Source organism: Bolinopsis microptera, chromosome 10 (genome assembly GCF_026151205.1).
Source record: "Bolinopsis microptera isolate Bmic1 chromosome 10, MBARI_Bmic_1.0, whole genome shotgun sequence".
Taxonomy (NCBI): Eukaryota; Metazoa; Ctenophora; class Tentaculata; order Lobata; family Bolinopsidae; genus Bolinopsis; species Bolinopsis microptera.
Window position 1 is genome coordinate 11,694,895 of NC_087081.1, and position 26,066 is coordinate 11,720,960.

General features: G+C 38.0%; 2 protein-coding genes across 3 annotated transcripts; one reads left to right on the forward strand and one right to left on the reverse strand.

Moving 5' to 3' along the window:
• Positions 1 to 3,600: 3,600 nt before the first annotated feature.
• LOC134822433 (uncharacterized) lies at positions 3,601 to 25,676 on the forward strand (the record flags this gene model as incomplete). Of its 2 annotated transcripts, XM_063833491.1 has the most annotated exon segments (21): positions 3,601 to 3,699; positions 3,825 to 4,141; positions 4,383 to 4,474; positions 4,593 to 4,682; positions 4,803 to 4,992; positions 5,163 to 5,251; positions 5,540 to 5,659; positions 7,794 to 7,893; positions 9,570 to 9,690; positions 9,928 to 10,079; positions 10,635 to 10,753; positions 11,112 to 11,245; positions 11,431 to 11,543; positions 11,759 to 11,821; positions 12,889 to 13,035; positions 13,185 to 13,340; positions 14,083 to 14,248; positions 19,374 to 19,467; positions 19,862 to 19,922; positions 24,638 to 24,759; positions 25,617 to 25,676. In XM_063833491.1, coding segments are annotated over 21 exon segments (2,529 nt in total), but the record flags the coding sequence as incomplete, so codon positions are not given.
• LOC134822338 (uncharacterized) lies at positions 16,807 to 18,005 on the reverse strand. Its single transcript, XM_063833350.1, has 2 exons — positions 17,856 to 18,005; positions 16,807 to 17,644 (listed from the first exon to the last, which is right to left on the reverse strand). Exons 1-2 carry the CDS (start codon positions 17,976 to 17,978, stop codon positions 16,880 to 16,882), a joined length of 888 nt encoding a protein of 295 aa, XP_063689420.1. The 5' UTR covers positions 17,979 to 18,005; the 3' UTR covers positions 16,807 to 16,879.
• Positions 25,677 to 26,066: the final 390 nt, after the last annotated feature.

The window sequence follows — 26,066 nt, forward strand, 5'->3', positions numbered from 1 at the left end:
CAAAATACTTCACCTAACCATGTGCTTTCGCGCCACTGCGGGCGCGCTTGTTTCACAAGTCAAGAAAAGAATCATGGGCATTCGGCAGTATAAGGAAACAATGCAGTACAACTAACTGAGCTTTCTGAAAATTTGATAATATTAATCTCAAATCTTATCCAACGAGAAATTTGTCGAACACAAATTATTCAAAGCGGCTAACAAATGTGAAATGACTTAAACGACACGCGCGGCGTCGGATATGAGGACAAAAGCGCGGGTAATTTTGGCACCACTGTACAGTGGTATCGAAATCGTTGGGTGGGTTCATGGCTAGAGCCCTTTTACCGCCGTGAGGCGGGCGCGCGCTACTGCAAGCGCAAGGGCTCTGGATAGAGCAAACAAAATACTAATAGTTTATAAACTTGGCCCAATTTTACTACTTTTAATATGAAATATCCCTTATCATGTGATTTATTGGGCAGGAATATCGAGGAGAACAATTAACTTCCTGTATGTAATTCAGTTGGCTGGCAGTCTTTAACCAGTCTCCAAAATCTGAATAAACATCATACCATGCACACATGCTCCTCGCATGAGTAACATTATTTATTTGTTATGTTGCAACCCTACCAAGCCACATTCACAATTCTTCATCGATTAATTTAAATTATATGGTTTTAAAACCAACTATTGACTCAATAATGCGAGAAGCATAATTGAGTGCGCGGCGCGGCACAGTAACGCATCGCACCACAAGAACAAGGCATCTGATCAATCGCATAATAATTCCAATATACCATTCTATAAAGTTGTTGTCATACGTTGTATGACCCGCCGCGCACGAAGTGCGCGGCTCCCCCTGTATCGTCACAACGATAAAGTCAGAACGACATAGTGAAACGACCGTGGGGGTCGCAACGTGATACAAAAAAGTTGCTGGAGAGTTGACGGATGTTACTCGTCTAAATTTCTTCGAAGTAGCGCGCGCCGCTTTAGCTTCTCGAAATGTTATGGCAAGTGCTACGAATTAGGCCAGACCATTAACAATGGTCAACTGGAGAGCAGTTAATTTCAATAATTAATTAATTATCCTTACTACAATAGCGCAAAACATATATTTTATTAACGGGTGATACTCGTAAAATATTTAATTGACGATGTCAATTCATCGCAGCTATGCGAGGCACAGTAGCGCATCTCTGTCGTTGCGAAAAGCGTAATTGAGTGCGTGGCGCGGCACAGTAACGCATCGCGCTACAAGTAAAATAGTTGTAGACCCACCTTTGCCTCCTGAGTTCTTGGTTGGATAGAAATTTATGCAAACTTTATCGTTTATACTCCCTTTGTTGTTTGTTTAAAAAAGTAATATTAACTATGACTAGAGTTAGCTTCGTTCAATATATAATAAATATCAATATCAACATCAGATAAAACTACCGAATAAATTATTATATAAATATTGATTAATTCGTTCCGATAATCAAAATAAATAAATTTAGATATTTAATATCTAAAAACATTACAACAAATGGTTAAAAGCGCCCAAAATCGATTTGAGAGATTTTCTTGTCATACGTTGTATGACCCGCCGCGCACGAAGTCAAGACTATAGTGAAACGATCGTGGGGTCGCAACGTGATACAAAGATTTTCTTGACATACGTTGCATGCCACTTTTCGCGCGCCGTAACATGTATCAAAGATTTTCTGTCTACAGTACAATCATGATAGTAATGATAGTAATAATAAGTGTGTGCCGCTGTAATTAGATTTGATTACTGCAATTTAAAATTGCTTGGAGTCCAAGTATCTTTTATGTAAGTCAGCTACCTGTGCTTGTATTAATATTGCTTTGGTTCTCAATGGACGTTTCTAAGCAGTTGCTTGAAGTTAAAATTTGTTTATGAACAGCATTCCAAAGCTTGGCTGCATTAAACAAAAAGGTATTTGATTTATTTAGAAGAATAACCGTTAGACTCGTTGCACGGTTTGAAATGTCGATAGCCTCATAAAGGGAGTATGGGCAGTGGTACTTGATAATCTTTTGTATCACGTGGTGGCCCCCACTGTCGCTTTACTATAGTACTGTACACTGTAGAGTTTCGACGATACAGGGGGAGCCGCGCACTCGTGCGCGGCGGGTCATACAACATATGACAAATAATCTTAGAGAATTCTAAGATGCAGTGATATTTGTACAAGTTTTGACCCGTAAGAATTTTTAATCTATCAAAAATGGGTTCTGTATGCTCCTTTTCAAAGTGTTTATGGTCTAATTTTTGCATACCGTATGGTCTAGTACGTACACATGCTCATTGTTTATCTAAATATGAGTCAAGGTCGCCAAAAAGGATCCTTATACAGTGCTTCTGTGTGATAAATAGACTATCATTGGACCGTTCTTTGAGGACAACACCCAAAACACTTATACCATAACTGAGATGTGATTCAAAAAGAGCATTATATATTTTCAAATATACTTCAGAAGGTATCGAGTGCCGAATTCTCCAGATCGCAGTTTTTACAGATGTAGTGCATATGGGCAATCCCGTTTAGCTTACTATCTATAACAACACCTAAGAATTTGGTATCCTTGACCTTAGTAATAACCTTAGTCTTACCATTGATGAATGTTGATCTAGATTCATCTAGCAGGATAGCAAATGGTCTGGTCCGTGCACAGGTCTCATCATATTCAGAGGCAGGTTTAAAATGTATGTAGCAGCATTTGGACATGTTGATATGAAGTAGATTACATTTCATGTAAATCGAGACATGTTTAAGTACTAAGTTGGCTTTTTTGTATTTTGCTTCTCTAGATGGTCCTGATATAAAGATATTAGTTTCATCAGCATTTAAAAGTACAAATTTCACCTATCCCTAGGACATGTTTATTGCTTGCCAGAGACTTAGTAACGGAGTCTATAGATTTGTGTAGAGCGTGGGTGGTAGAATGGCCTTTTCTAAATCCAAACTGTGAGTCTGTTAGTACACCTTTAGATGTGAAGAAATTATAGAGGCGTTTATAAATGACCTTCTCGAAGATCTTTTCAAATAAAGGTAATCGCGATATAAAGCTCTTTATTCTACCCAAACGTTCGAATGTCAGCGCACGCATGATCAATCGTGTTGTTGGGTGTCCAATCCTTGTTTGGACAACTCAGCCGCGCAGTTTTAACACACAGTTAATTGCAAACGGGTACAAAGCACATCAACGTACTGTTAATCTATATGATCAGGTTGTCCTAGGTTGTCAAGGACACCCTGCAATTTGAACTATCGACTGCTAGTGCTATCACACTGCGCGGCTGAGACCATACACGTGTGGTGTCCTATTTCACCAATTTTTTTAAGTTTCCGTTTTTGTTTGCTGTTGCCTGTGACACATTACATACATAAGGCTCTGTGGGCTGTGTGTAACTGAAATATACGTTAGAATATTTTAGTTAATTAATTAACTTTCTGCTGTGGTATTGTATGCAATCATTGGCAAATCCCCAAGCCCCCTGGGCCCTGAGTCCGTCGATTGGAAACCCAACACAACTGCCAGCCAGCTCCCACGAGCCGCCTCTGGGAAATACTAAAATGAAATATAGTTGAACTAATTCTTTTTTGTCATAGAAGCATTGCTATGGAAGAATTGTGTGAAGAATAATAACATTGGTGCTAAATGAAACTGTTACATCACAGCAAATATGATCCTTATGCTCTTGATATGGTAAGAACCACAACCTAATTTAGAGGTTAGGGGCAATTATGAATTTTAAGACTTTAATACAATTCAAATCTATCTGGGAATCTGTACTGACAATGATTTGTTTTTAAAAGTGATCATTTGCCCAGGGGGACAGAAGCTGCAAACTCTTTTGAAACACCTACAACATTTTCCTTCCTCCAACAACCAATTTCTCAGTCTGTTGAGCATGGCTCATCAGTAACGTTCAATTGTACAGCAAAATACGAACAATATTCAGTACGATACCGATGGTATCGGTTATCAGAAGTTCAAATTCCTCCAGATGAAAACAATCATTTGAATCAGACCTCTAGTATAATATCGATAGACATTTATAAATCAGATAGCAAGCTTTTGTTTCAATGTAGAGCTGAGTCCGAAGGTCAAGTCATCTATAGTGATGTTGCAAAAGTCACAATTGCTTGTAAGTGAATAATTTTTAATTTTTATCCTTTGTAGCAGTATTTGATTAGATATTAAACGAACAAGAAAAAAGTGTCTCTAAGGTTTCATTTGCGATTTAGGGCATGTCAACATCTGCTGTTCTGAAAGAAATCATATAATATAACATTCACACTTCTAAAACAAAGTATATCAATGCTGACATGTATCAAAACTTGCTCGAAAAGACTTTAAAATTCTTTTGTAGTCAACTTTAATTTCAGATTTTGAATACAAGGGTAATCCCCTGGATAAGTTATTGGAGATCAATGAACCTATGATGGCTGTTGCCTCAACACTTTCTTGTAATGAGCAAGTTAGTTCTTGTTATTTTTATACAAACAGTAATTCTTTATAAACGAACTAACCCCATCAAGAAGTTTGCTCCAATTCAAGTGAAAAATATCGATTTCTCTAAAAAGCTAATCATTCAGGTGAACCTTGTTACCAGTAACGATCCTTTCGAGGTTGTTTGGTTCAAGGGTGGACAAAATGTTTCCCAATTCAGAGATGCCAGAATCTGGGTAAGTCATATTATTTGATTTCTAAACTGCTTTCTCAAAGTATTGTCGAATAAAATAATGACATGTCTCATGAAAACAAAAACAAATTTCAACTGATCTCTTATATGCGTGCACATGTAGATGTCGGCTACAGAAACAGAAGTCATCATAAAAGTTGCGGGTACAGAGCTGACACTGATAAGTGTGAAGAGGTATGATCTAGTGTTATACAATTTTCGACTGGCGGAGGATCAGGCTACTTACTTCTGTAAAGTGGTTCAGGGGACTCGGAGTATTCTGGTAGCTGCTTGGACTGTCCAAGTTAGGCTTGGTATGTGCTATTCCCTTTATTTAGTTCATCAGAGACTTTTTAAATGAAATTCAAATATCTGGCTGGAATGAGATGTTAAATTTCATGCATTACATTGTAGCAGCTGTTTAGGTATTTTAAACTCAAACGTTTACATCAGGTACATTTAGTTATGACTTATTTTATTTCAGAGTTTAATTCACAGGAATACTTCATATCAAAGCCCGTGGCGGGTTACCTCACCGACGCCATTGGTCCTAAGGGCACCTTGTCCAATGAGGTTAGACCAAATCAAAAGAGAGGTTGTAGTTGGAGTAATTTCAACCCATAAGAATTTATTCAACTTCAATTTGAAAACAAGATCACTTGTTAGGATTGTGAACATGCAAACTATCCTTACTATCGAGTATCTGCTAAGTGCTAACTGGAAATGTTTTACACCGATATGTCATATGCCACGAAGTTTCACAACTAAATAGCTATGCAAACTCAATTTGCATAATTCTGGCTTGCATTAACACTACTAAAACCTGAATGCCGGTTAACTGAACTCCTCACATCTTCTCAGGTAAAAGTTGGTTCAAATATAACACTACTTTGTGGTGGAGTAGGGTATTGTTCCAGAGACTTTAACAGGATATCTTACACCTGGTACAAGGAGGATATAATCATCGCTAAAGGGCGACAGGTCAGCTATTTGTTTCTACAACAGTTGGTTATAAATACTCAATAGCTTAGTAATTTTAATTATTTTCTTCATCATTGATCCCACATCCAGAAAGTTAAAAATTTCCTCGCAGATACAATTTTTTTGTATTCCGTGGCCTGCTCGCCAGGACAGTTCTTAAGCATTTGAAGCGAGGCCCCAGAAAATTTTTGCGTTTTTGCTTGGCCACATTAAAATCTACAATAACAAAATATCTGAAGCCCTTCAAAATGGTGTGTTACAAAATGGCTTTCTCCTACAACAAGTAAAACATGGCCAGCTTGCACCATCTGTCGTAGTTATCACAAATAATTATAATATAATAATATGTTCCTTGCAGAGTAGAGGCAACCATATCCTGAGAAATGTAGAGTGCATACAACTTAAACTTTCGCACAGGCCACAGACAGGAATTGAAAATATGTTTGCCGCAGGCAAAAATTCTTGATGATTTTGCCCACACAGAAGGCCTAGAAGCAATTTGGCAATAGAGATAATTTTCAAAGGCAGTTAAAAAAAAGATTCAAAGAACTGTTAGTTTTTTCCTCTTTCATTTGTCAACAATTTTGGATTGTTTTTAGAAAATTTTCTCTTCACCAACAAAAAACTTTGTATCCAAATTTTTCAAATCAATATCGTAAACTTTTGAAATTTTCTCTTTGGCAAAAAAAAATTTCCTCCGAAATCGAAAATTTCCATACAGATTATCTGCTAGTCTGCTATGGTTTCTGGCTGTGGGTCATTGATATTGTCAATTTGTTGTGGATTGATTGGGACCTTTAAAGATAGAGACTTATCATCTTTTTGTCGGTGGATATGTAGTGAATGAATGTATGATGTGTTAGTTGGTTCCTCCTCTGAGGAAAAAAATCGAGACTTTAAATGGGAGTCTTAATTGTCGGACAACCATAAATTGGTACTCAGTAAAGTGCTTCGTTCCAGTTCTTTCGTCAGTATTTACTATTTTGTTTATTTATTTGTTTGAGTTAAGGACTAAAGGACACCAATCAAGACACCGGTTTAGACAAAATACCGTTTCCATAGCTCTGTTCATTAGAATTTACTGGTGGTAAACACTGCAATTAAAGACCAAGCTGTTCTACATTTTGTCAGAAAAGTGTTACATAACACTTTTCGTGGCGCAGTTTACATTTAGTGGCGCAGTTCGTTAGTCGACATGCCATACTCGTGATATGCTGCTCAATCACGAGGTTGCGGGTTCGATTCCCGCCTGTACCACTAGCCATGGGGTGAGCGGCATTGCCGTTCTGCTAAGGGTTCCGATGGACCTATGCAGCCCCCGGTCTACTCAGCCGAATGCTCGAGAAAATGTGTGTGAGGGTTAAATGAGGAGCTGTACATGATCTATACAGCGGAGCCACGGGCAAAGAAAGTTTGGTATAATACCTTAACCGTCGCTGGCCTTAGTTATCGATCCTTCGGGTTCCTGTAAGTGCTGGTGCCAGCCATGGTTGTCCGAAGTAAAAGAAAAAGGGTGGTTTTCATAGATGGCCCTGCTGCCTTGCAGCTAAACAACGTTAAGTAAAGTAAAGTAATAAGACCCTGGTCATTAGGAAAGTTCGCACGAGATGGACCACGTTTTCCCAATTTAACTTTAGACGGTTGTCACAGGAAGAACTTTTAAGATAGGCATATGATATTTCACATGTCTATAGTTCAACTAATTGAGTTTCGATTAATACAATTTTTGAAGCATTTAGTCGAGGGCGAATTGAGGCTAACGAGTCATTTTACATTTTGTTTTCTAATGACCAAGCTGTTCTACATTTTGTCAGAAAAGTGTTACATTCTTAAAATTATTTCCTAACGTACATAAATCGGACCGGGCTTGATTGGATCGTTTTACGATTATGAAAATATGCAGACTATGTTTAAATGTTATAATTTTATACTCCCAGAATTATCAAAGCAGCCATAATTATTAGTTATACCAGCGATTGTAATTATTTATCTAAATCTTAATCAGCTAATATGATAAACCAAGTATAAATACTTCTAAAATTATCCATAATAATTCCTAAAATTATCCAAATTACCCCTGAAGCTACCATAATTACTCTAATTACGGTAATTACCCTAATTATTTCAATTACAGTACCGGTTACCTGACGGAGAAAGTGGGAAGTTTCAATGTGCTGTAAGATGTGGGTCCGATATGGTTACCGATAAAGTCACTGTTACTGTTCCTCAACCTGGTAAGTTATTCACATTGTTGATATTAAATTAAATTACTGATACGTGCGTTTATTTTCTGATAAAGTGCTCTACAATAATTTTATCAAATAATTTAGCTTTTCTTGAAAAAATGTTGGTCTATGTGCGTCAGTAAGCTTAACAAATACACCCAGTTCAGACCAGATGATAGATAATTTACTAAACATTCTTTAGAAGGTGCTCCTATTGCGGGCTGCGGCTTATCAAGATAGACATTGCTTTCTAGACATATACAATATAATAGTTTACTAAATACTAGTCTATATTCTATAAGTCTACCATGATAATCTATAATTTCTTCTGGACCAGTTTTCAAAACAGAGAATACTGCGTACTAGTCCAGGGGACAGAGAATAGGTTTAGCGGGATTTCTTTTAAAACTCTGAATACAAAAGTGTCCAGGATCCTCTACCCACACGCGTCACGCATCCTTTGAATATGTATAACAAAAATATAGTCAATTGTTCTTTCTCTAACTCCATCTCTTCAAATCACTCTCAAATCTCTGAGAAGTGCTAAATATCTACATGCCTGTTTTACTTCTCTGAATTATTCAAATGTCGATATCTCAGTCTTGTACAGACTGCCGCAAAACGCCTGATAATTACTGTATATATAAAGATTTTGAGTATGTGTGGTTACCAGAGCTATATTCAACTTGTCTGCACTAAATAATAACTATATTGACCCTCAGGTACTACCAGGTGAAGACTAACAGTTCAAACCAAATTATATTTACCGTCTCTTAAATCTCCTCCAGATTAAAGGATATCGTGCCACCTTGCTAGTTGCCAGATAAGTGGATACCAATATCGTACCACCTTGCCAGAATTGCTGACCAATTAGTCCACTCCCTCGCTCCCAGTCAAACAACCTAAGTGCTGTTTATTGCTATTAGTAGCACTGTGCTATTAGTAGTGCTTTACAGCAAATTAGTAGCCAGGGTTGTTTGGAGACGGTACTATCATATCTTCAGACGGTAGACAGTAGAATTACTGTACCCACTACCCATATCAGCCATGACAAATTTTTACAGCACACACCAACACAGCGACCAGTGTTGGATAATTAGGGACAATTAAAGTGATTATATCCGTCCGAGATTTTCTCTAATTTTAGCGATTTTGTGCGAATTGGAGTCAGCTTAAATGCGCGTGTCGATATTTGGTGGGTATTTATCAAACGCGTGCCATATTAACAGATAATATGCTGTTTTTCAGGTGTTTGTGAATTATTTTTTTTCATAAGTTAATTGGTTTCAAAAGTGGTTAATTGGGTTACTGGGCGTTAATTGGCACAGTTTGGTGGTTTTATGGAAACGTTTGGCTTGCTCTATTTTCAGACAAAAGCAAAAATAGATACATCTGAAATTATAAAATTTTCTGTAATTATTATGGTAATTGTCTGCTGATTAATAGTTTTGATAAATCGGATAAAAATAAATGTTGGCTCGTGCAAGCCAAAGAAAACAAATATCTAAAGGTTTGACTGTAATATTATCGATCCAGTTCATACTCAAGAAATTTAGACAGTAATCACAAAGTTCGGATCACAAACTGTTTCAACAAATAACATATTTAATAACTAATCACTGACTTTTTAACTGTGAGATAAGACTAACACACAGATAGCTAAATATCTACAATCTTACTTTCAGTTGATAGCAGTATAGAGGTGGAGTTCGCAGATGAGCCCCCTGTTTACAAGGGATACATACTGGGGACAACTTTGGGGAACATTCAGATACCATGTAGTGTCCTGAATCCGGCGCAGTTTAGGTCAGTTATCATATCACGAAATTTCTCGTTATTATTTATACGATTCACCGGCTGAACTTGTCAAAAAGATCACAATTGCTTAAAGTGTAGAAGAGGAAGATAATTTTTAAAGAGAAGGATGTTTACTTTAAAGTTAATTTTTAGTTCCAGATTTAAATCAATTTTCTGGAAGCTTTTATTTCTATTTCTCTCATTTATAATCTTAGTATGTAACAGTAACTATTGAGTCCATTACAGACGCGTGTACTACTACAACGGTGAAGAGATAGAAGTACCAATAACAGTGAATCGAGCCAGTAGAATGAAGAGTGGAGTGGTTCAGTGTGCCTTTCTGGACAAACTCACTCAGACCATATGGGTCCAGAGACTCACTCAGATCGCTATCATAGGTTTGTTCAGAGACTCACTCAGATCGCTATCATAGGTTTGTTCAGAGACTCACTCAGATCGCTATCATAGGTTTGTTCAGGGACTCACTCAGATCGCTATCATAGGTTTGTTCAGAGACTCACTCAGATCGCTATCATAGGTTTGTTCAGAGACTCACTCAGATCGCTATCATAGGTTTGTTCAGAGACTCACTCAGATCGCTATCATAGGTTTGTTCAGAGACTCACTCAGATCGCTATCATAGGTTTGTTCAGAGACTCACTCAGATCGCTATCATAGGTTTGTTCAGAGACTCACTCAGATCGCTATCATAGGTTTGTTCAGAGACTCACTCAGATCGCTATCATAGGTTTGTTCAGAGACTCACTCAGATCGCTATCATAGGTTTGTTCAGAGACTCACTCAGATCGCTATCATAGGTTTGTTCAGAGACTCACTCAGATCGCTATCATAGGTTTGTTTATGGGTTTATCAATGATCAAGCGAATATTAAACTGAATATTCGGGCAATTATCTTTTTAGCTTATTAACCACTTATCACAGCTTTTGCACAGGAAAACCGGAGATATTCACATCGCTTCCAGAGAACATGGCGGTTGGAACTACTCTTCACGTTTTTGAGCGCGAGAGTGTGACATTTTCTTTCAACGTCACGTGTCCAGGAAATGTTCAGGTCAGTGCCAAACGTTACGTCATCACAATATCACGTGACGTCATCACAATATCACGTGACGTCGTCACAATATCACGTGTCCAGGACAGGTACAGCTCAGTGCTGGTGGCAGATTGCAAGCCCGTCACTTCTTGCTACATTTTATCATTAGAATTTGACCTACTAACCAAACTTTTTTAGCTAGAACCTTTTTACTCTTGTAAACAGAACCATCTGTAATCTGTTCACATCAACAAGTCAGACCACTGTCTCACTGTATTTCCGGAATTCCGAATTTGAACTATTTTCTGAAACCCTGGCTGGTAACTTAAACTATTTTCTGAAACCCTGGCAGCTAATTTGAACTATTTTCTGGTAGGTAGACCTATACACAGACGGAGTGAGGAACACGGTCTGTGAGGACGGAGTCGGGAGGTATTTTAATGAAGAGTGTACTGTACAGGACGATGTTTACACCATATCCATAGATAATTTCACTCAAGTTAATGAGAGGTTAGTCCTTTGATCTTCAGCTTCATTAGCTGGTATTAATATGTGAGTAATGGGTAATAATGGGTAATAATGGGTAATTATGGATAATTTAATGGGTATTGAGCGATTGTGAGCCATTCCAAGAAAAACTTCATGGTGAACGACAATGTTCAGATCACATTTATTTTATCTTGAATCTATATCAGAACGTACAGACTGGAAGTTACACACAATTTCTACAAAGAATCAACCACAGAAGCAGGACAGAAATACTCGTTACAATCCTATACTGACGAAGCTTCTGTTAGACTTATTCTAGGTAAGAGGATGCTTTGTCACGTGACTATAATAGAAGGACCAAGAGGTTTAAGTTACGGTCACAGTTGTACAAACCAACATTTTTCTGTTGTCTTGATTGGCATGGTGATATTATGAGCAACTTAGAAAGTAAGCATGATCTGTGAATGTCGAAATAGAAAGTATTTCGAGTATTTGAAAGTATTTAAGCTATGAGCATGAGCGCGTGACCTTCAGAAAGAATCTGCACGCTAGAATTAGCAGTGCTTCCTGCTCCGTCAGTCATTTACACTAATGGCCGTAAGTTTCCCGTCAGTTTTATAAGCTCACTCACTTACATGTTGCACATTGATCTCGTGGAGACTGGAGATTGCAATAATCTAAAGGTCTTGTTGTTTTTGATTTGTTGCACCAGTTTTATGTGCACTAAATAAACTCTGAGCTTCCTAGCATGTTGTTCCAGAAAAATTAACATTAAAACCTTTTCATGAAATTCTATGTTCATAAAAACCTGTGTGTGAACATTTTATGGATAGAAGATCCTTATCTTCAGTACAATTTTTTTCAAGAAGTCATGTATTATAACTGTCGAATGAAGACTCAAGTTGCAAGCATTGCCCGCATTTTTACGATTTTTTGCGTATAGTACTTCTTAAAACTGATTTACTGAGAAGTAAACAAGTATAGCTTAGTATTATACTTGTTAATTCTGTACGTGTTATTGCACGTGTTGAGTGTTTACACTTGTTCAAACATACATTTAGTCATCAGTCAGTCAATAGAGGATTCAGTCCTTTAACTACATTATAAATTCATATATTCAGTAAATAGATCGAATAAACTTGAATATACTTGAATGCCTTACACCTATGACCTATATGTGTTAAGTCATAGGTGTAAAGCATTAATCAAGAAGTACTTTTTAGTTTTAACTTGTTTGGTTTCGACAGACAGACAAAACATACAATTTCTAGACCAGCACAATTTTTGACAAAATTAGAGCATTTAAGTGCGCACTTAGCTGGATTCAAATAATTGCCTGCCGTATGTGCACAATAAAACTGCAAAATAGGGCGCTGTTCAGGAGATGTTTTAGGTGCTGATTTTATTCAAACTTTTAACCACTGAAAATAAGTATCACAGTTACCTAGAGATGATCAGAGAAGGGTTGAGGCACTGATTTGCTTCATAAGGAGTAAAATCAATGCTTATTTATTCCTAGTACTATTTTTATTGATGAGGTATGAAATCATCCTTGATTTTAAGATCAATATTCAATATTATATGGGAAATTTATGTACTTTAAATAATCTTTAAATTATCCTATGGCTAAATATTTTGGACAAATAAAACTCGTTCCGTTTCAGTGAAGAAATGTGAGTCATCACTGTCGCCAGTTCCGGACCTAGCCGTGTTCGTGTTCCCTAAAAGTGTAACATTAACATGCACTGGGACGGGGTTCCCTGTACCAGATATTCAGTTCTTTAAAGACGATAAACCTCTCGGAAATTGGGGTCAGTCTCAAATTCCAGTAAAACTCGCTCAAATTAAAGTAAAATGTATCCAATTCTTTTTTATTACAGTACAAAAACAGTTAATTAAAACTTAAATGTATAATTCATAATACGCATATAATAGTATATGATAAACACTGCCCCCTCAGCTTCGTCCTGTCAGAAGAACGCTCCAGAAGGAGAGAGAACATGTGGCCTGAAACTGTCCAGGTATTCTGACTCTGGGGAGTACAGCTGTAGAGGTTTCAGCAGTATCAGAAGGCAGAAGAAGTATTGTAACACTACTGCTTTCAGTGTTAATTTCGGTGGGTATTTTTGGAGGTTATTTTCTTCGTATCGGATAAATTTTGTCTTAATAAAAATATATACTTGGGTAAAAGTATGTTCTGAATAAAAAGATATACTTAATTAAAATAAATGCTTAATAAAAGTACATAGTGGCGTGTTGTTGATATCTACTTTGTCGGTGGCAAATGGTAAGTTAATAGCTAATAATCAGTGCATAATTACCATTTCTAACAATTGGCATATCGACTGGAATTTGGTTAATCTGACAATCTTCTCACCGGAAGCATTATCCGAAATTATTATCCAATCAGGCAGCAATCGATTGTAATTCTTGTAATTATCATTGCTATTATCATCCCATAGTTTCAAATCAAGGACACACGATATCCAAAATATGTGTGGATAGTATGGTGTTTGTTAGTGCGGGTGACGTTGAAGGCAAAGAGAATGAGCTGGCTAGTGGCTTGTTATTACTTATTAATAAGTTGAGAGTTGCAAGATAGTGGATTATAAATTTTGAATTATTCAGGACCGTGACCAAAACTTGCACAAATAAATACTTGATTCACCAAGAAATGAAGTTACCCTTAGACGTAATGTCTGCACAAGTATTATTTCTTGTGTACCGCGACACTGCCGCTCAGTACTTTTCAATAAGGCAAGATACCCAGATTTACCACAGACATTTAAGACACAGTATATAGCCACAGAATTTACCACTTTTACCACCTTCACCACCTCACACTAACCCCCTCTCAGTTGGAGATCCAACAGTCCACTCGGTGGTACTCCAAGAGAAACCAGCTCCCGCCATATCTTCACTGATCTGCACTGCCGAGGGGAACACTAACCCAGACAAAGTCTATTGGCTGGGAAATGATTCCAAAGTAATTCAGACTGAGGTGCAGGAAGTCGGCAAATTCAGGTCAGCATTGTCCGCTTTTTAATCGCTTGTTAATTGTATGTTAATTGTCTTGATGATGCCAGCCATGTTAATTATCATTCTAATATTTTATTTCCGACGTGATTATTTCTTTCCCAATGGTACACATTCCAGACCTTCATAGTGTACCGGGTTTGACCAGCTTCTAAATAGATCCAACCAAGATATCATTTCTACACAATAACTATTAGTTAAGTGGGTTACGGAGAGATAGAGGGTGTCTGAAAAGATCAAACAGTCCCCAAGAGGTTGAGTACGCTGCTTTGAATGACGCCATTGAAAGTTATATTAATCTTTTGGTACATGTAGATTCTACATGTACTTTCCGTTCCAACTAGACACACATTAAAATTCGAAATGTAGAACAATGAGATAGGGTTGGAGTGCAGTCAGATATCTTTGGCGGAATGAACCATTTTGGTTTTATACATGAGCTAATTTATTCATGCTATAGGCGGATGAAAATCTTGGAGACTTTGGCACCGCATTTAAATTTTACTTTGAATCCGATACTGAATCAACGTGGTCAAGTCTTAGAAGAGAGTCGATACATTTTGAATTTTAATGTTCGTCTAGTTGGACCGTTTAAAGAGTTTGACGCAGGCTCTCGTTTAACTTCACTGCTGATTCCCGAACAATTACATGAGGTGTATGGTGTTAGGTTGAGCAAAAATAATATATCTCCACCATTACCAAGGAGGTGTGTTTGGTTACAAACGACATTGACATCAATAGACATGTATGATATTCAGGTGATAATACAAGTCGGACATCTGAAAATGAAAGAAGATCGTGTTATGTGGTCATTGGTTATTGACCAGTTTGTTTAAAACTGCCCAAACGGCCCCTATCATTTTAAACATTCTATTTAAATCGCGAACGGAAAGTTAAGGGTCAATTTTGCGCAATATTCGACAATTAACTTTTACAATTATCACCCGAACTACTGTTCGTTTTAATTTATTGATCGTGGGAATGTAATACTCCATCGCCCTGTGAACATCGCTCTGAATCTTTCATTGGTTATATAACCAATACATAACTTCTATAAATAGAAGTAAAGATCTCATACGTAGCATGAATTTATAATTCATATTCACTCAAAATCAATTTCAATACAAGTACGTAAACTACTGAAATTATGTTTAAAGCAAGCAATTCTATTTTTTTAAGATGCAATAATTGTTTCGTTCGCGCCCAAGAAAGGAACAATTATCGCATTTTCTGATCCTGTGTACAGGGGGTGCACCCTGTTTCACAGGGGGTGTACAGGGGGTGTACTTTGTTTCACAGGGGGTGTACAGGGGGTGTACTTTGTTTCACAGGGGGTGTACAGGGGGTGTACCCTGTTTCACAGGGGGTGTACAGGGGGTGTACCCTGTTTCACAGGGGGTGTACAGGGGGTGTACCCTGTTTCACAGGGGGTGTACAGGGGGTGTACCCTGTTTCACAGGGGGTGTACAGGGGGTGTACCCTGTTTCACAGGGGGTGTACAGGGGGTGCACCCTGTTTCACAGATAAGGGTTATCTCAAAACCATCTCCAACAAGTAAACCTGTATATGTTCCAACATAATTCCATGCTGAGTCGAGAGTAGTACAGTCAGCATATGTGGAGCCTGGTAGGAAGATAAGTAGCTAAATAGTGTAAGGACTAAGGAGTAAGGATAAACGCAAAGAGCTAAACGATTCTAACTCACTAACTGCTTAGTTCCCGTCAAATTGGAAATGATAGAATACTTTAGTGAAGAAATCTGATGGTTACCATGTCCTATTATCGCTATCTCATGAAATAAAAAATCCCAAACGCCGTTCGTTGGAGCTTGACTCTGTCTCCAATTTTACAGTCGGGTCCAGGTGGTACGTTGCCAGCATGCTTCTCGGAGGGTCTTGGAGCAATGTAATCATTTTCATGTGCACATGCAGAACAATGAGATAAATCTAGAAAGGAAAGTTGTCGTTTTTGGGTGCAGTTGTAATATGAGCTGCCGAGCTGGGTGCAGTTGTCGTTTTGGGATTGAAGCTGATGGGGCGCCCTGTTAACTAGGTAAAGTTACTCATATTATATGGTCGCCGGCTTCTGAACTGAAAAAAAAAGCTGAAATTGAGTGCTGATTGGGTGGTGAGTGAGGGCTTTTCGAGCAAACAGTGGCATACAAAAAATCTAACTCTAGACTCTGTGTACCTAATCGTTAGTAAATTGAGGCCTTCATATCTCGCATCAATGTGACCGTCAAACAAGCAGAAAATTAGAAAAACAAGACAGTGTGCGATATAAGCAGTGAGATACTCAGCAACTGAGTGATTGTACAAATTAGAGACAAAAGTTGATCCAGAGTGGAAATGGTATTATGAATATTTGTCAGGGGTCAGCACGAGAATTGTATTCGTGAGAGGATTTAACACCAGCTACAAGCTCGAACTTAAGCCCGGTCTACGCCAAATAACGCCCCCTATATTTCCCTGTCCCACACCAGGGTTCGCAGTTTCTCTTAACAGTTTAAATATCATCTATCTTATTAAAGTAAAACTCTTCGATTTTAAACAACTAATCTAGAACGTACAGTCTTTACGTACAGCAGATTTATATAATAATAGCAATTTTCCAAAAATCATTAGAAATCAGCTTCGTAAGAAACAGCCCTCCATTTCTTGACACACAAAGTTATCGATATCTTTGTTACCCCTTTAGTCTTTAAGAACCTAATGAGTTCCTCCTCAGAAAACTTCAGGTAATTCTCACGAGTAATAAATCCAATCTTCTCCGCCACTTTAGGTGTTACTAACTTACCTATCAACAACGGATGGGAGCTTTTATTTTTTTTCTGCAGCACACTCTCAAGCGAGACCGCCCTACCCCTTAACTCATCATACGACACTGCCTTCCCGTTTAAAACCCAACATATCGCAGTGCAGTCAGAGATAGCATCATGAAGTTCTAGAGGAGGTCCATCACAGGAGTTGTAGTGACTCTCCAGGTTTCCCTGCTCCCCTCGCTGAGATAAAACTGTGCGGAGATCAGTGAAGTGAACACGTGATCTAACCCGGTCCATGAGATCTGGTTCACAGCAGATCTTGGAGTGGTGGAGTATGATGTGATTGTCAAAGCGAGAGTTATTGAATCCTACAAGAAGCACAGGAGGGTTGTCTTTCAGCAACCATTCCCACATGTTCGTTAAGGCCGCTTTAATCGGTAATGTTTCCAATTTTTCGTGGTTCCCCGGAGTGTCTGTTTCTTTAACAAGGTCCCCGTCTTCATCACGTGCTAGGTGGTGAACTCTTGAGGAATGTTGGGGTATTTCATTTGTAGGTGTGACATACTGGTTGAATTCCTGAACAAACCCCTCATCTGTGCTCCAGTTGAACCCTTTTACACCTATCTGGAATAGAAAATAGGATAAGTACCACCCCTTCATAGAGTTTATTAGTGAAACTCTGATCTCCAACTCAAGCAAATAAATTTAGCAGTTTGGATAATTAGAATTGTACTGTTCTTATAATTTCAGTGAAAATATGTGCATCAATCAAACACACTTTATCGTTATTACTCTTGTTATCAAACGGAAAATAACTAATATTTATTATTTATACCTGCAAGATATCACATCTGGTGGTCATCCCGTTTGTTTCTAAGTCAAATGCAAAAACAACCACTCCGGGATCAGGATCTTGTTCCAACTGTAACAGTTCCACTTCTCTGCTGAACAGAGTCATTGTACCAGAGGAGCAGTCCTCCCTTCTTTAACTATTGGTATGTCACGTGTCAATGTTGAAAATCATGTGCAGTAGGTTAACGTACTAAAGTTCACGAGATTTTATACAGATGCAATGTTCAGAAGCTGCAAAGAAAATAAAACCACAAACACATCCTACTAATTACTATACTGCTACAATGTAATTTTATCTTGTAATTTTATCTTGTGACGACAGATATTTCGTTTGTTCAGAGCGTGTCGAGGAGAAACACATATTGAACGAGCGGTTAATTACAGTGTACATTCGATATTCTGGCTGCAATTTTGCCTTATCTATTAGACAAGTAAGAACAAATTCATAATAAAAACCAATATAATCATGTGCAAGTTAAACAAAAAGAGACGTAGCTCAGCAGTGTAACGAACAGAACAGACGACAACCTTATCTCGGTGTTACACAATAAACACTATGTTTTAGATAAGCTACAAAATTTAGTGAACTGCGAGAAATATTTTTACTTGCATCACTAGTCACGATAAGAAGAAAAAGGATGAATAGTTTATTATATTGTGAAGCTATGAACCGCAAGAGTCTTTGTATAAACGTGTTCAATCACATATAAATATAAATAATTGGGAAGTGGGAACAGGGATAATATTTCATTAAATTGCTTTTTGGTCCCAAGGTAGCATTTAGGAAAATTACATTATCTTAATTAGAATCCAGTTTTATCAGATAGATAAACTGATTATTTGATAACTTATCATATATAAAATAAGAACACGCTGTTTAGTACTTTGCTGTACTACACATACTCCTAGGAGTAGTTCCTGAAAAGTCTTCGATTATGATCGGATCATATTCGATATATCGACATCCTCCGGGGCGGCCGGGCGGTAACACAACTCCTGTCCGACAGCGACTCCTGTCCGACAGCGACTCCTGTCCGACAGCGACTCCTGTCCGACAGCGACTCCTGTCCGACAGCGACTCCTGTCCGAGAGCGACTCCTGTCCGACTGCGACTCCTGTCCGACAGCGACTCCTGTCCGACAGCGACTCCTGTCCGACAGCGACTCCTGTCCGACAGCACTCCTGTCCGACAGCACTCCTGTCCGACAGCGACTCCTGTCCGACAGCACTCCTGTCCGACAGCGACTCCTGTCCGACAGCGACTCCTGTCCGACAGCGACTCCTGTCCGACAGCGACTCCTGTCCGACTCCAGCGACTCCTGTCCAACAACACTATTTTCTTGTGTTCCGGGGCTATTGCGTACTTTGGTAGTACCAACACATGCGCCTTTAGGAATTTATACCTCTCTACAACTGGATTAAACGTTTCAGCTCATGCCTGTTTAACTTATCGTATAATCAACCTTTATCTTATATAAAGTTAACACACGACCATCTTCAGATCACTGACAAGTTTGAACATCTCTGATGCAACCCAGGCTGGAATATTCCGATGTTGTGTACAGCAGAATCAAGACACGGCATTTTGCAAAGAGGTAAATTTCTAGGCTTGTAAATTAATATTTCATATACAATATAGGGGAACGATGCTTCAAATTACGATTCAAAGAGGCAAGCGGTGAAGAAAATCGACCTTCGATAGTTATCCCTATAAAGCTACCGACTCCATGTATTTTAATTTATTTACGTTTCTTGAGATAGGGCCATTTATTATTTTTTTAAAGCACCAGTCCTATTAACTTATCCAAGTTATTATCCTTCCAAGATGAGTTTCATCACAAATCCACTACAATGGAAGAGTTTGTTGAGCAGAGTTTGTGATTTTTGTGAGTTTTTAGCAAAGTTTGTGAGTTTTGAGCAGAGTTTGTGAGTTTGGCTTTAAGTTTAAATAAACTGATAAAAGTCAGGCTCATAAACCTGGTATTTCAGGTAGAGTTAAGGGAGAGACCTGTAATAACAGGTCCTGAGGAAGAGCCTGTTAATATGTGGGGTGAGTACTTGTTGTAGGGGGGGGGGGGGGGGGGGCTTGTTGTATTTTAATACTTCGGGGGTCAAAGTAATATTGATATGTGACCTTTTTCATAAATCCAAGTTCATGGGCAACGTCAGGGCCTCACAAAACATAATCTTAACTCAGTTACTCAGTGGTGACTACCATTGCGCCACCTACCACCATATCAAACCATACCGTACATTATCTTTGTTTAGATTTCAGATCTCTATGTAACAACTTATGAATAATGATGGACCAATTTGTCAATCTTACTACGTATCCCAGTAAAATGGCTGATAATCTTACAATATATTGGGTTTAGGACACTACGGCTGAGGAAACTACGGAGGGGGACGTAACGGCGGAAATTTTCCAAATTGATTGAGGAGCACTACCCGGAGGCAGTACTCGGCACAAACTTAAAATATTCAATTACAATAAATTTAGAAATATACACACATGTATAAATATAATAACACTATTAGGAAATTTAAATAAATCTTGTCTCTTTACATACATTAGAACAGTGACACAGGGTGACAGGGCGCGCAGATATTTTATCAGGTTATAATGGCAGTGAAATCGCGCGGTGGCGTATAGCATTGTAAAAAATGTCGATGGTAGTCGTACTCGTATTTCGTTTTGAGGTAAATGTTTTGTTGCTCGTTGGTATCAACGTGTATAGGTTGGCGTATAGATAAGGTTATTCTGTGACCATCTTTGGCTCTTCGCCCTTGCTGTTGGGCTCATTGGATAGATATCGGAACGGCCTAACAGTACTTCTAGATTTAATGTTGAAATTAAACCGTAAAGTATGTTTTATTACACAAAACGTGCCATATCTCGCAGTTAGAGAGATCGGCAAAGCAATGAATACTGTTAGCAAAGATAGAAAGAAAGCGTTAGAGGGCAACAACTATAATAATTGTTACTAGCACGTACATTGTTACGTTACTATGGACCCTATTATAGTGGAACCACATATCGTGCCATTACATATTACATAATAACCTGGGAGTGTTATCGCCGTTCAACATTTATATGATGCACCATAATGAACAAGATTTGAAATTAATAGGGGATGATTTCTCAAATAACATATTATCATAATTTCCATCGACTCAAAGATACGAGAAACATCCGACTTATCAAACTTTTTCAAAATCGTAAAACTACAAATTCTGCATGAAATCTTTCCCCATAATCTATGTGGGGATACGTGCTTTGGTGAGGTCAATGTTAGTTAACATTGACCTCACTAAATTACATTGTTTACAGCGTAGGAGCTGATAGTTTAACAACTATATCTATATTAAACTAATTATTTTATCATCATATCATATGAAAGGTTGTTGATAAATGAATGATCGTTGTGAAAAGTCCCTAATTAGGAATATCTAAGATGGATAATACGTGAGGTGCAATGTAATTGTAGTGACCTAATTTCGCGCCTCTAAATTTTTCAAGTCACCACAATCTGTAATTCTCCTATTATTGTACCAAAAGTCGTAAAGTAACTCGACCCTGACTAAAACTTCTTTCTTGTAAGCATTTACAAACCCCCCAGGCGGTTTACGTATTATGTTAAAGCCCCCTACTGAGATGGATACATGAGGTGCAATGCTTTATAATCACCTCATTCCGAGCCAATATCTAGATGTTTCAAGTCACCATAATAAGTGACACTCCTGTTCTTGTATCAAATGTTGTGAGGTAACTCGACCCCTGAGATCTTGCTCCTCATACCTTCGGGACTTATCGGGTCATCTTTCATGGTACTGGCCAGTGATTCATTATATACTGCCTGGTACTTCAGGTGATGCTGTAAACGGTCATTCTAGCGTAATCCTGTCAGATATCTTGCTATATCAAACGGTGTCATGTCACGTGGTGTGACGTCATGTCACGTGGTGTGACACCGTATCACGTGGGGCATTGTCCCAGTTGGTGCAGATGAAAGTTCGTTAGAATATTTACGAGTGTTAGGTTCCCTAAGCCGGCTTTTCTGGAGGTATCTCGACTCATATATTCGTTTGTGTTTCGAGTCCAAATTATTATATTATAAATGCTGGCAGCTGAATCGTAATTGCTGGTGGGTACTGGTTCCATTTAAATTAAAATAGATAGTGTTTGTTGAGATTTAAGTATTAGGCTCGTGGACTTATTTACATCGTTAAATCTTACTGCTTTTGTCGATTGCAGCAGTCTGCTGGATTTTGTTTTAGGGGCCATCTACTTAGGACATCCGGTTAACCGGGAAGGAGGGGGTGGTTTTGGAATTTCGGACAAATCCGGACAGGGAGAGGGGGGAGTGGGGTGGTTTCTGAAAATCTGGACGTCCGGAAATTTTGGCAGAATTAACGAAAAAATCCCATTTATTTCAACTCTTTGACACTAGTTACTTTGTAAGTTTAGATCCCTGTCTTTTGAACGAGAAGTCGATTCCCAAAGCAGCTCATGAGAGCTGAGTTTTATTCGTACTCTTAAAAGTAGCTGGAAACCCGGACGTCCGGGGGAGGGGGGGGGGGGGGGGTGGTTTTGAAAATTCGGACACAGTACCCGGACAGGGGGAGGGGGTGGTCTGAAAATCTGCGATTTTGGCGGACGTCCTAAGTAGATGGCCCCTTAGTTTCATCATTGTCATTCCAGCTATTTTAACTAAGTTAACCTTACGTTGATTCTTACTTCCTATAAAGTCGTTGGGATACATTTTGTCCTCCCCCTCAAATGCCCCAGTAGATTTCTGTACCTGTATACTGTATACTGTATAGAGTGTATACTGTATACTGTATATAAGGGTAAGCGTGGCTCATTGTTACTTCACTGTACGAAATGTACCTGGATTCTATGTACCTGGATTGTGCTATGTACCTGGATTGTGCTATGTACCTGGATTGTGCTATGTACCTGGATTCTATGTACCTGGATTCTATGTACCTGGATTCTATGTACCTGGATTCTATGTACCTGGATTCTATGTACCTGGATTCTATGTACCTGGATTGTGCTATGTACCTGGATTGTGCTATGTACCTGGATTGTGCTATGTACCTGGATTGTGCTATGGCCCATTGAGAACAGTGGTCAGTGTTACTCCTGTATATTACCAGATCTGAGAGCAGATTCTAAATTCCAACGACTTTTGTTCAGTTACAGGCAGTAAGCATGGTAGTATATTGTAGTATATACATATATATAGTGATATACTATATAGTATATAGTGATATACCATATAGTGGTATACACTATATTATAGTAGTATGCAGTGGATGAACTGTGTTAGCTGTCTTGGTGCATTGTGATCAACTGTGCACCAAATGTGTCTTTACATTACTCTCTGAACTCTTGCTTGAAGGAACCCCTTTCTTCCACAGTTAGATGGTTCTAAAATTGGTAAAAACAATTTGGTCTGATTTGGAACCAGTTCAAGTGGTTTCAAATAACAACACAATATATCGCACCAATATTGTATTGTCCACAGTTTGTCTTGGCTTTTGCTTAATCATGCTTATCCGTTTTATTGCGGCATGTTAGCATGTATCAATCCTTGGCCCAGGGCCAATTCTACCAGTACAGGGCCCTGTTTATAATTAAATTTCTGCTAACAAACAATTTGTTGGCCGCTTTACTGTAAGGTTGTCGTTTGAGAGGAAACGTCGAGAAACGACCATTTTTCGAATTCTGAGTTTAGCTTCATTGTTATTTATCTACTAAATTCTGTGGAGAGATAACTTAATGTATAAACATAACTTAATATATAAATAACTTACATATACAACTTATATTTATAACTTATAAGTACAAATTGAGACATGATTGCTTTACTTACTGCCGTATATTGAAGTTATTTTAACCCACAAATACATAAAGCATGGTTCGACTGCGAAGAAGAGCCACTTACAAACCTTGGGAAGGTGGGGCACTGTGACCAATTAAATAATTAGCTAATTACTAATTACCAATTTAAAACTTCAACAGAACAGAAGGAACAACTGATTATATAGTCAAATGTACGATTTGTCTATCGTTATTTTGTCTGCGATGAAACAATTGAATATAGAAGATAGTATGCATGAATACTTGAAGTGTTAGAGACAATAAAATTCATTTATTTTATGACTTTGACACCACTTGTGGGACCACATTTTGGAACCTAAACCTCTTATTTCTTGGCCGATTTGTTATTTCTTCATATTGGCCAATTTGTTATTTCTTCATATTGGCCAAAAGGCCATAAACATAAAAGCATTCGACCCAACAATGTGATTTCGTGATGTCAGTAAAATGGCAACAGATAAACCTACACATATATATACACAGATACGCGTCTCACATTACATACAGTAAGATGGCTCAGTTATTCCTACTAGTGCCGATCAATTGTCGAAATGAAAAGACCCCCCATTTCATTTAAGATACAGTATGATACTGTGTCACCCTGTCCCCTTAAAACTTAGAAAGCAGGCACTTAGCCACTATTCGTAGACACTAGCCACTGGGCAGCTACACCATTCTCATATTTGAATTTTGATGCTACTAAACATTTTACAGTAAAAGTGATTTCCTACAATTATTGAAAAGTTATAAAAGTTAAAAGTAACATTTACAAATTACGATTTGCTTTCAGTTAAAGACTATAAAACTTAACCCGCTTTATATACTAATAACTAATAACTAATTACTAGTTACTAATAACTAATATATTATTTCAGAGAGACAGGAGAAACTGACTATCGGTCTGATATGTGGCGGAGTAGCCCTGGTGGTTGTCCTCATTATAGTTGGGGTTGTTTGTTACTGGAGGAGAAAAAGAGCCAAGAAGCTCTCTACCAATGTAAGTTTATCTCTCAAACTTGGGTTAATATTTTAAATATTTTTATTTTTAAAAGAGAGGCTGGCCCTGGTTGGCCCACGAGAGGATAGCATATGAATGCTTTGCCTACCTCTGGGGTATGGCAGTCCTGTGGGAGGATGCCAGTGGAATGAAGATGTGTAATCAAGGATGATGGTAAGTGTTGTGGGGTGTGTCATAGATAAACGCTTAAGTGGTGGTTGAGTGTGGAAGAGAGAGGCGAAACAAGACGGCGTTAAAGTAGTCGCTATGTTACACCTGTCTGGTCCAACTTGGGTTAATTTGTTATTAAGTGTCTATAATTGCCGTCATTGTCGTCATTGTCGTCATTGTACCCGTAAGGTTATGTCATCTAAATTTGACGTTTTACATTGGTATACTTTTTAGTACTTGTTTAGCTGTTTAAGCTTGGATCAGTCTAAATAGTTCAATTAATTAACTGATTCAAAATCAGTCAATTAATAATTTACTGGACAAAAGTGTAACTTCAACTTTACTTAGATAATACATAATTTGCTTTGTAATTTAACTTAGTGAACTATAAAGGGGTTCATATTCGTGTTTAGCCACTAATTAATGAGCCCTGGGTGGCTGGGTAGGGACCGGACTCCAGTAACTTTTATTTACTGTGTTCAAACATTCCAGAAGTCTCTAGAAGAATGCATAATACTGGGTGGCCCAAAGTTTACCGCCCACACGCAACCCTGTAATAACTCACTTAATTCTTGTCAAAATTGGACGGGAATTTCAGGGGATGGAGATATGAGGTTTCCAGGAGGTTTCAAAAAAAATTGTTGATCACATGGCCTGAATCATTCCATAAATTCCTATCTATTCAGGGGAGTGCTGAACCAGCGTACGCTGTTGTAGAAACTGTTCCAAAAGCTCCAAAAGCCAAGGTTAGTTTATTACAATAACAGGGTTATTTAGCTGCCCATTTCTAATTTATTTCTAATTTATTTCTAATTTATTTCTAATTTATTTCTAATTTATTTCTAATTTATTTCTAATTTATTTCTAATTTATTTTACCTTTATCTAAATCTCTTTTAAACCTGGATTTGACACATTTTGTTAGATACTTTAACTTATGTTCTAATTAAATCTAAAACACACCAGTAGCCTGCTCCTTAACGAGGGCAAAGTCTACATTTAATGAATCTTTCATTCATTATTGATCATGTTGCGATCAAGTGTACAAATTACCATCTGATTTGCTCTGCGCACTTCTCTTTAAATACGTTGCCAGACAATGTTAATTGGTATTCTTTTCCGCAAACTGTGTGCAAT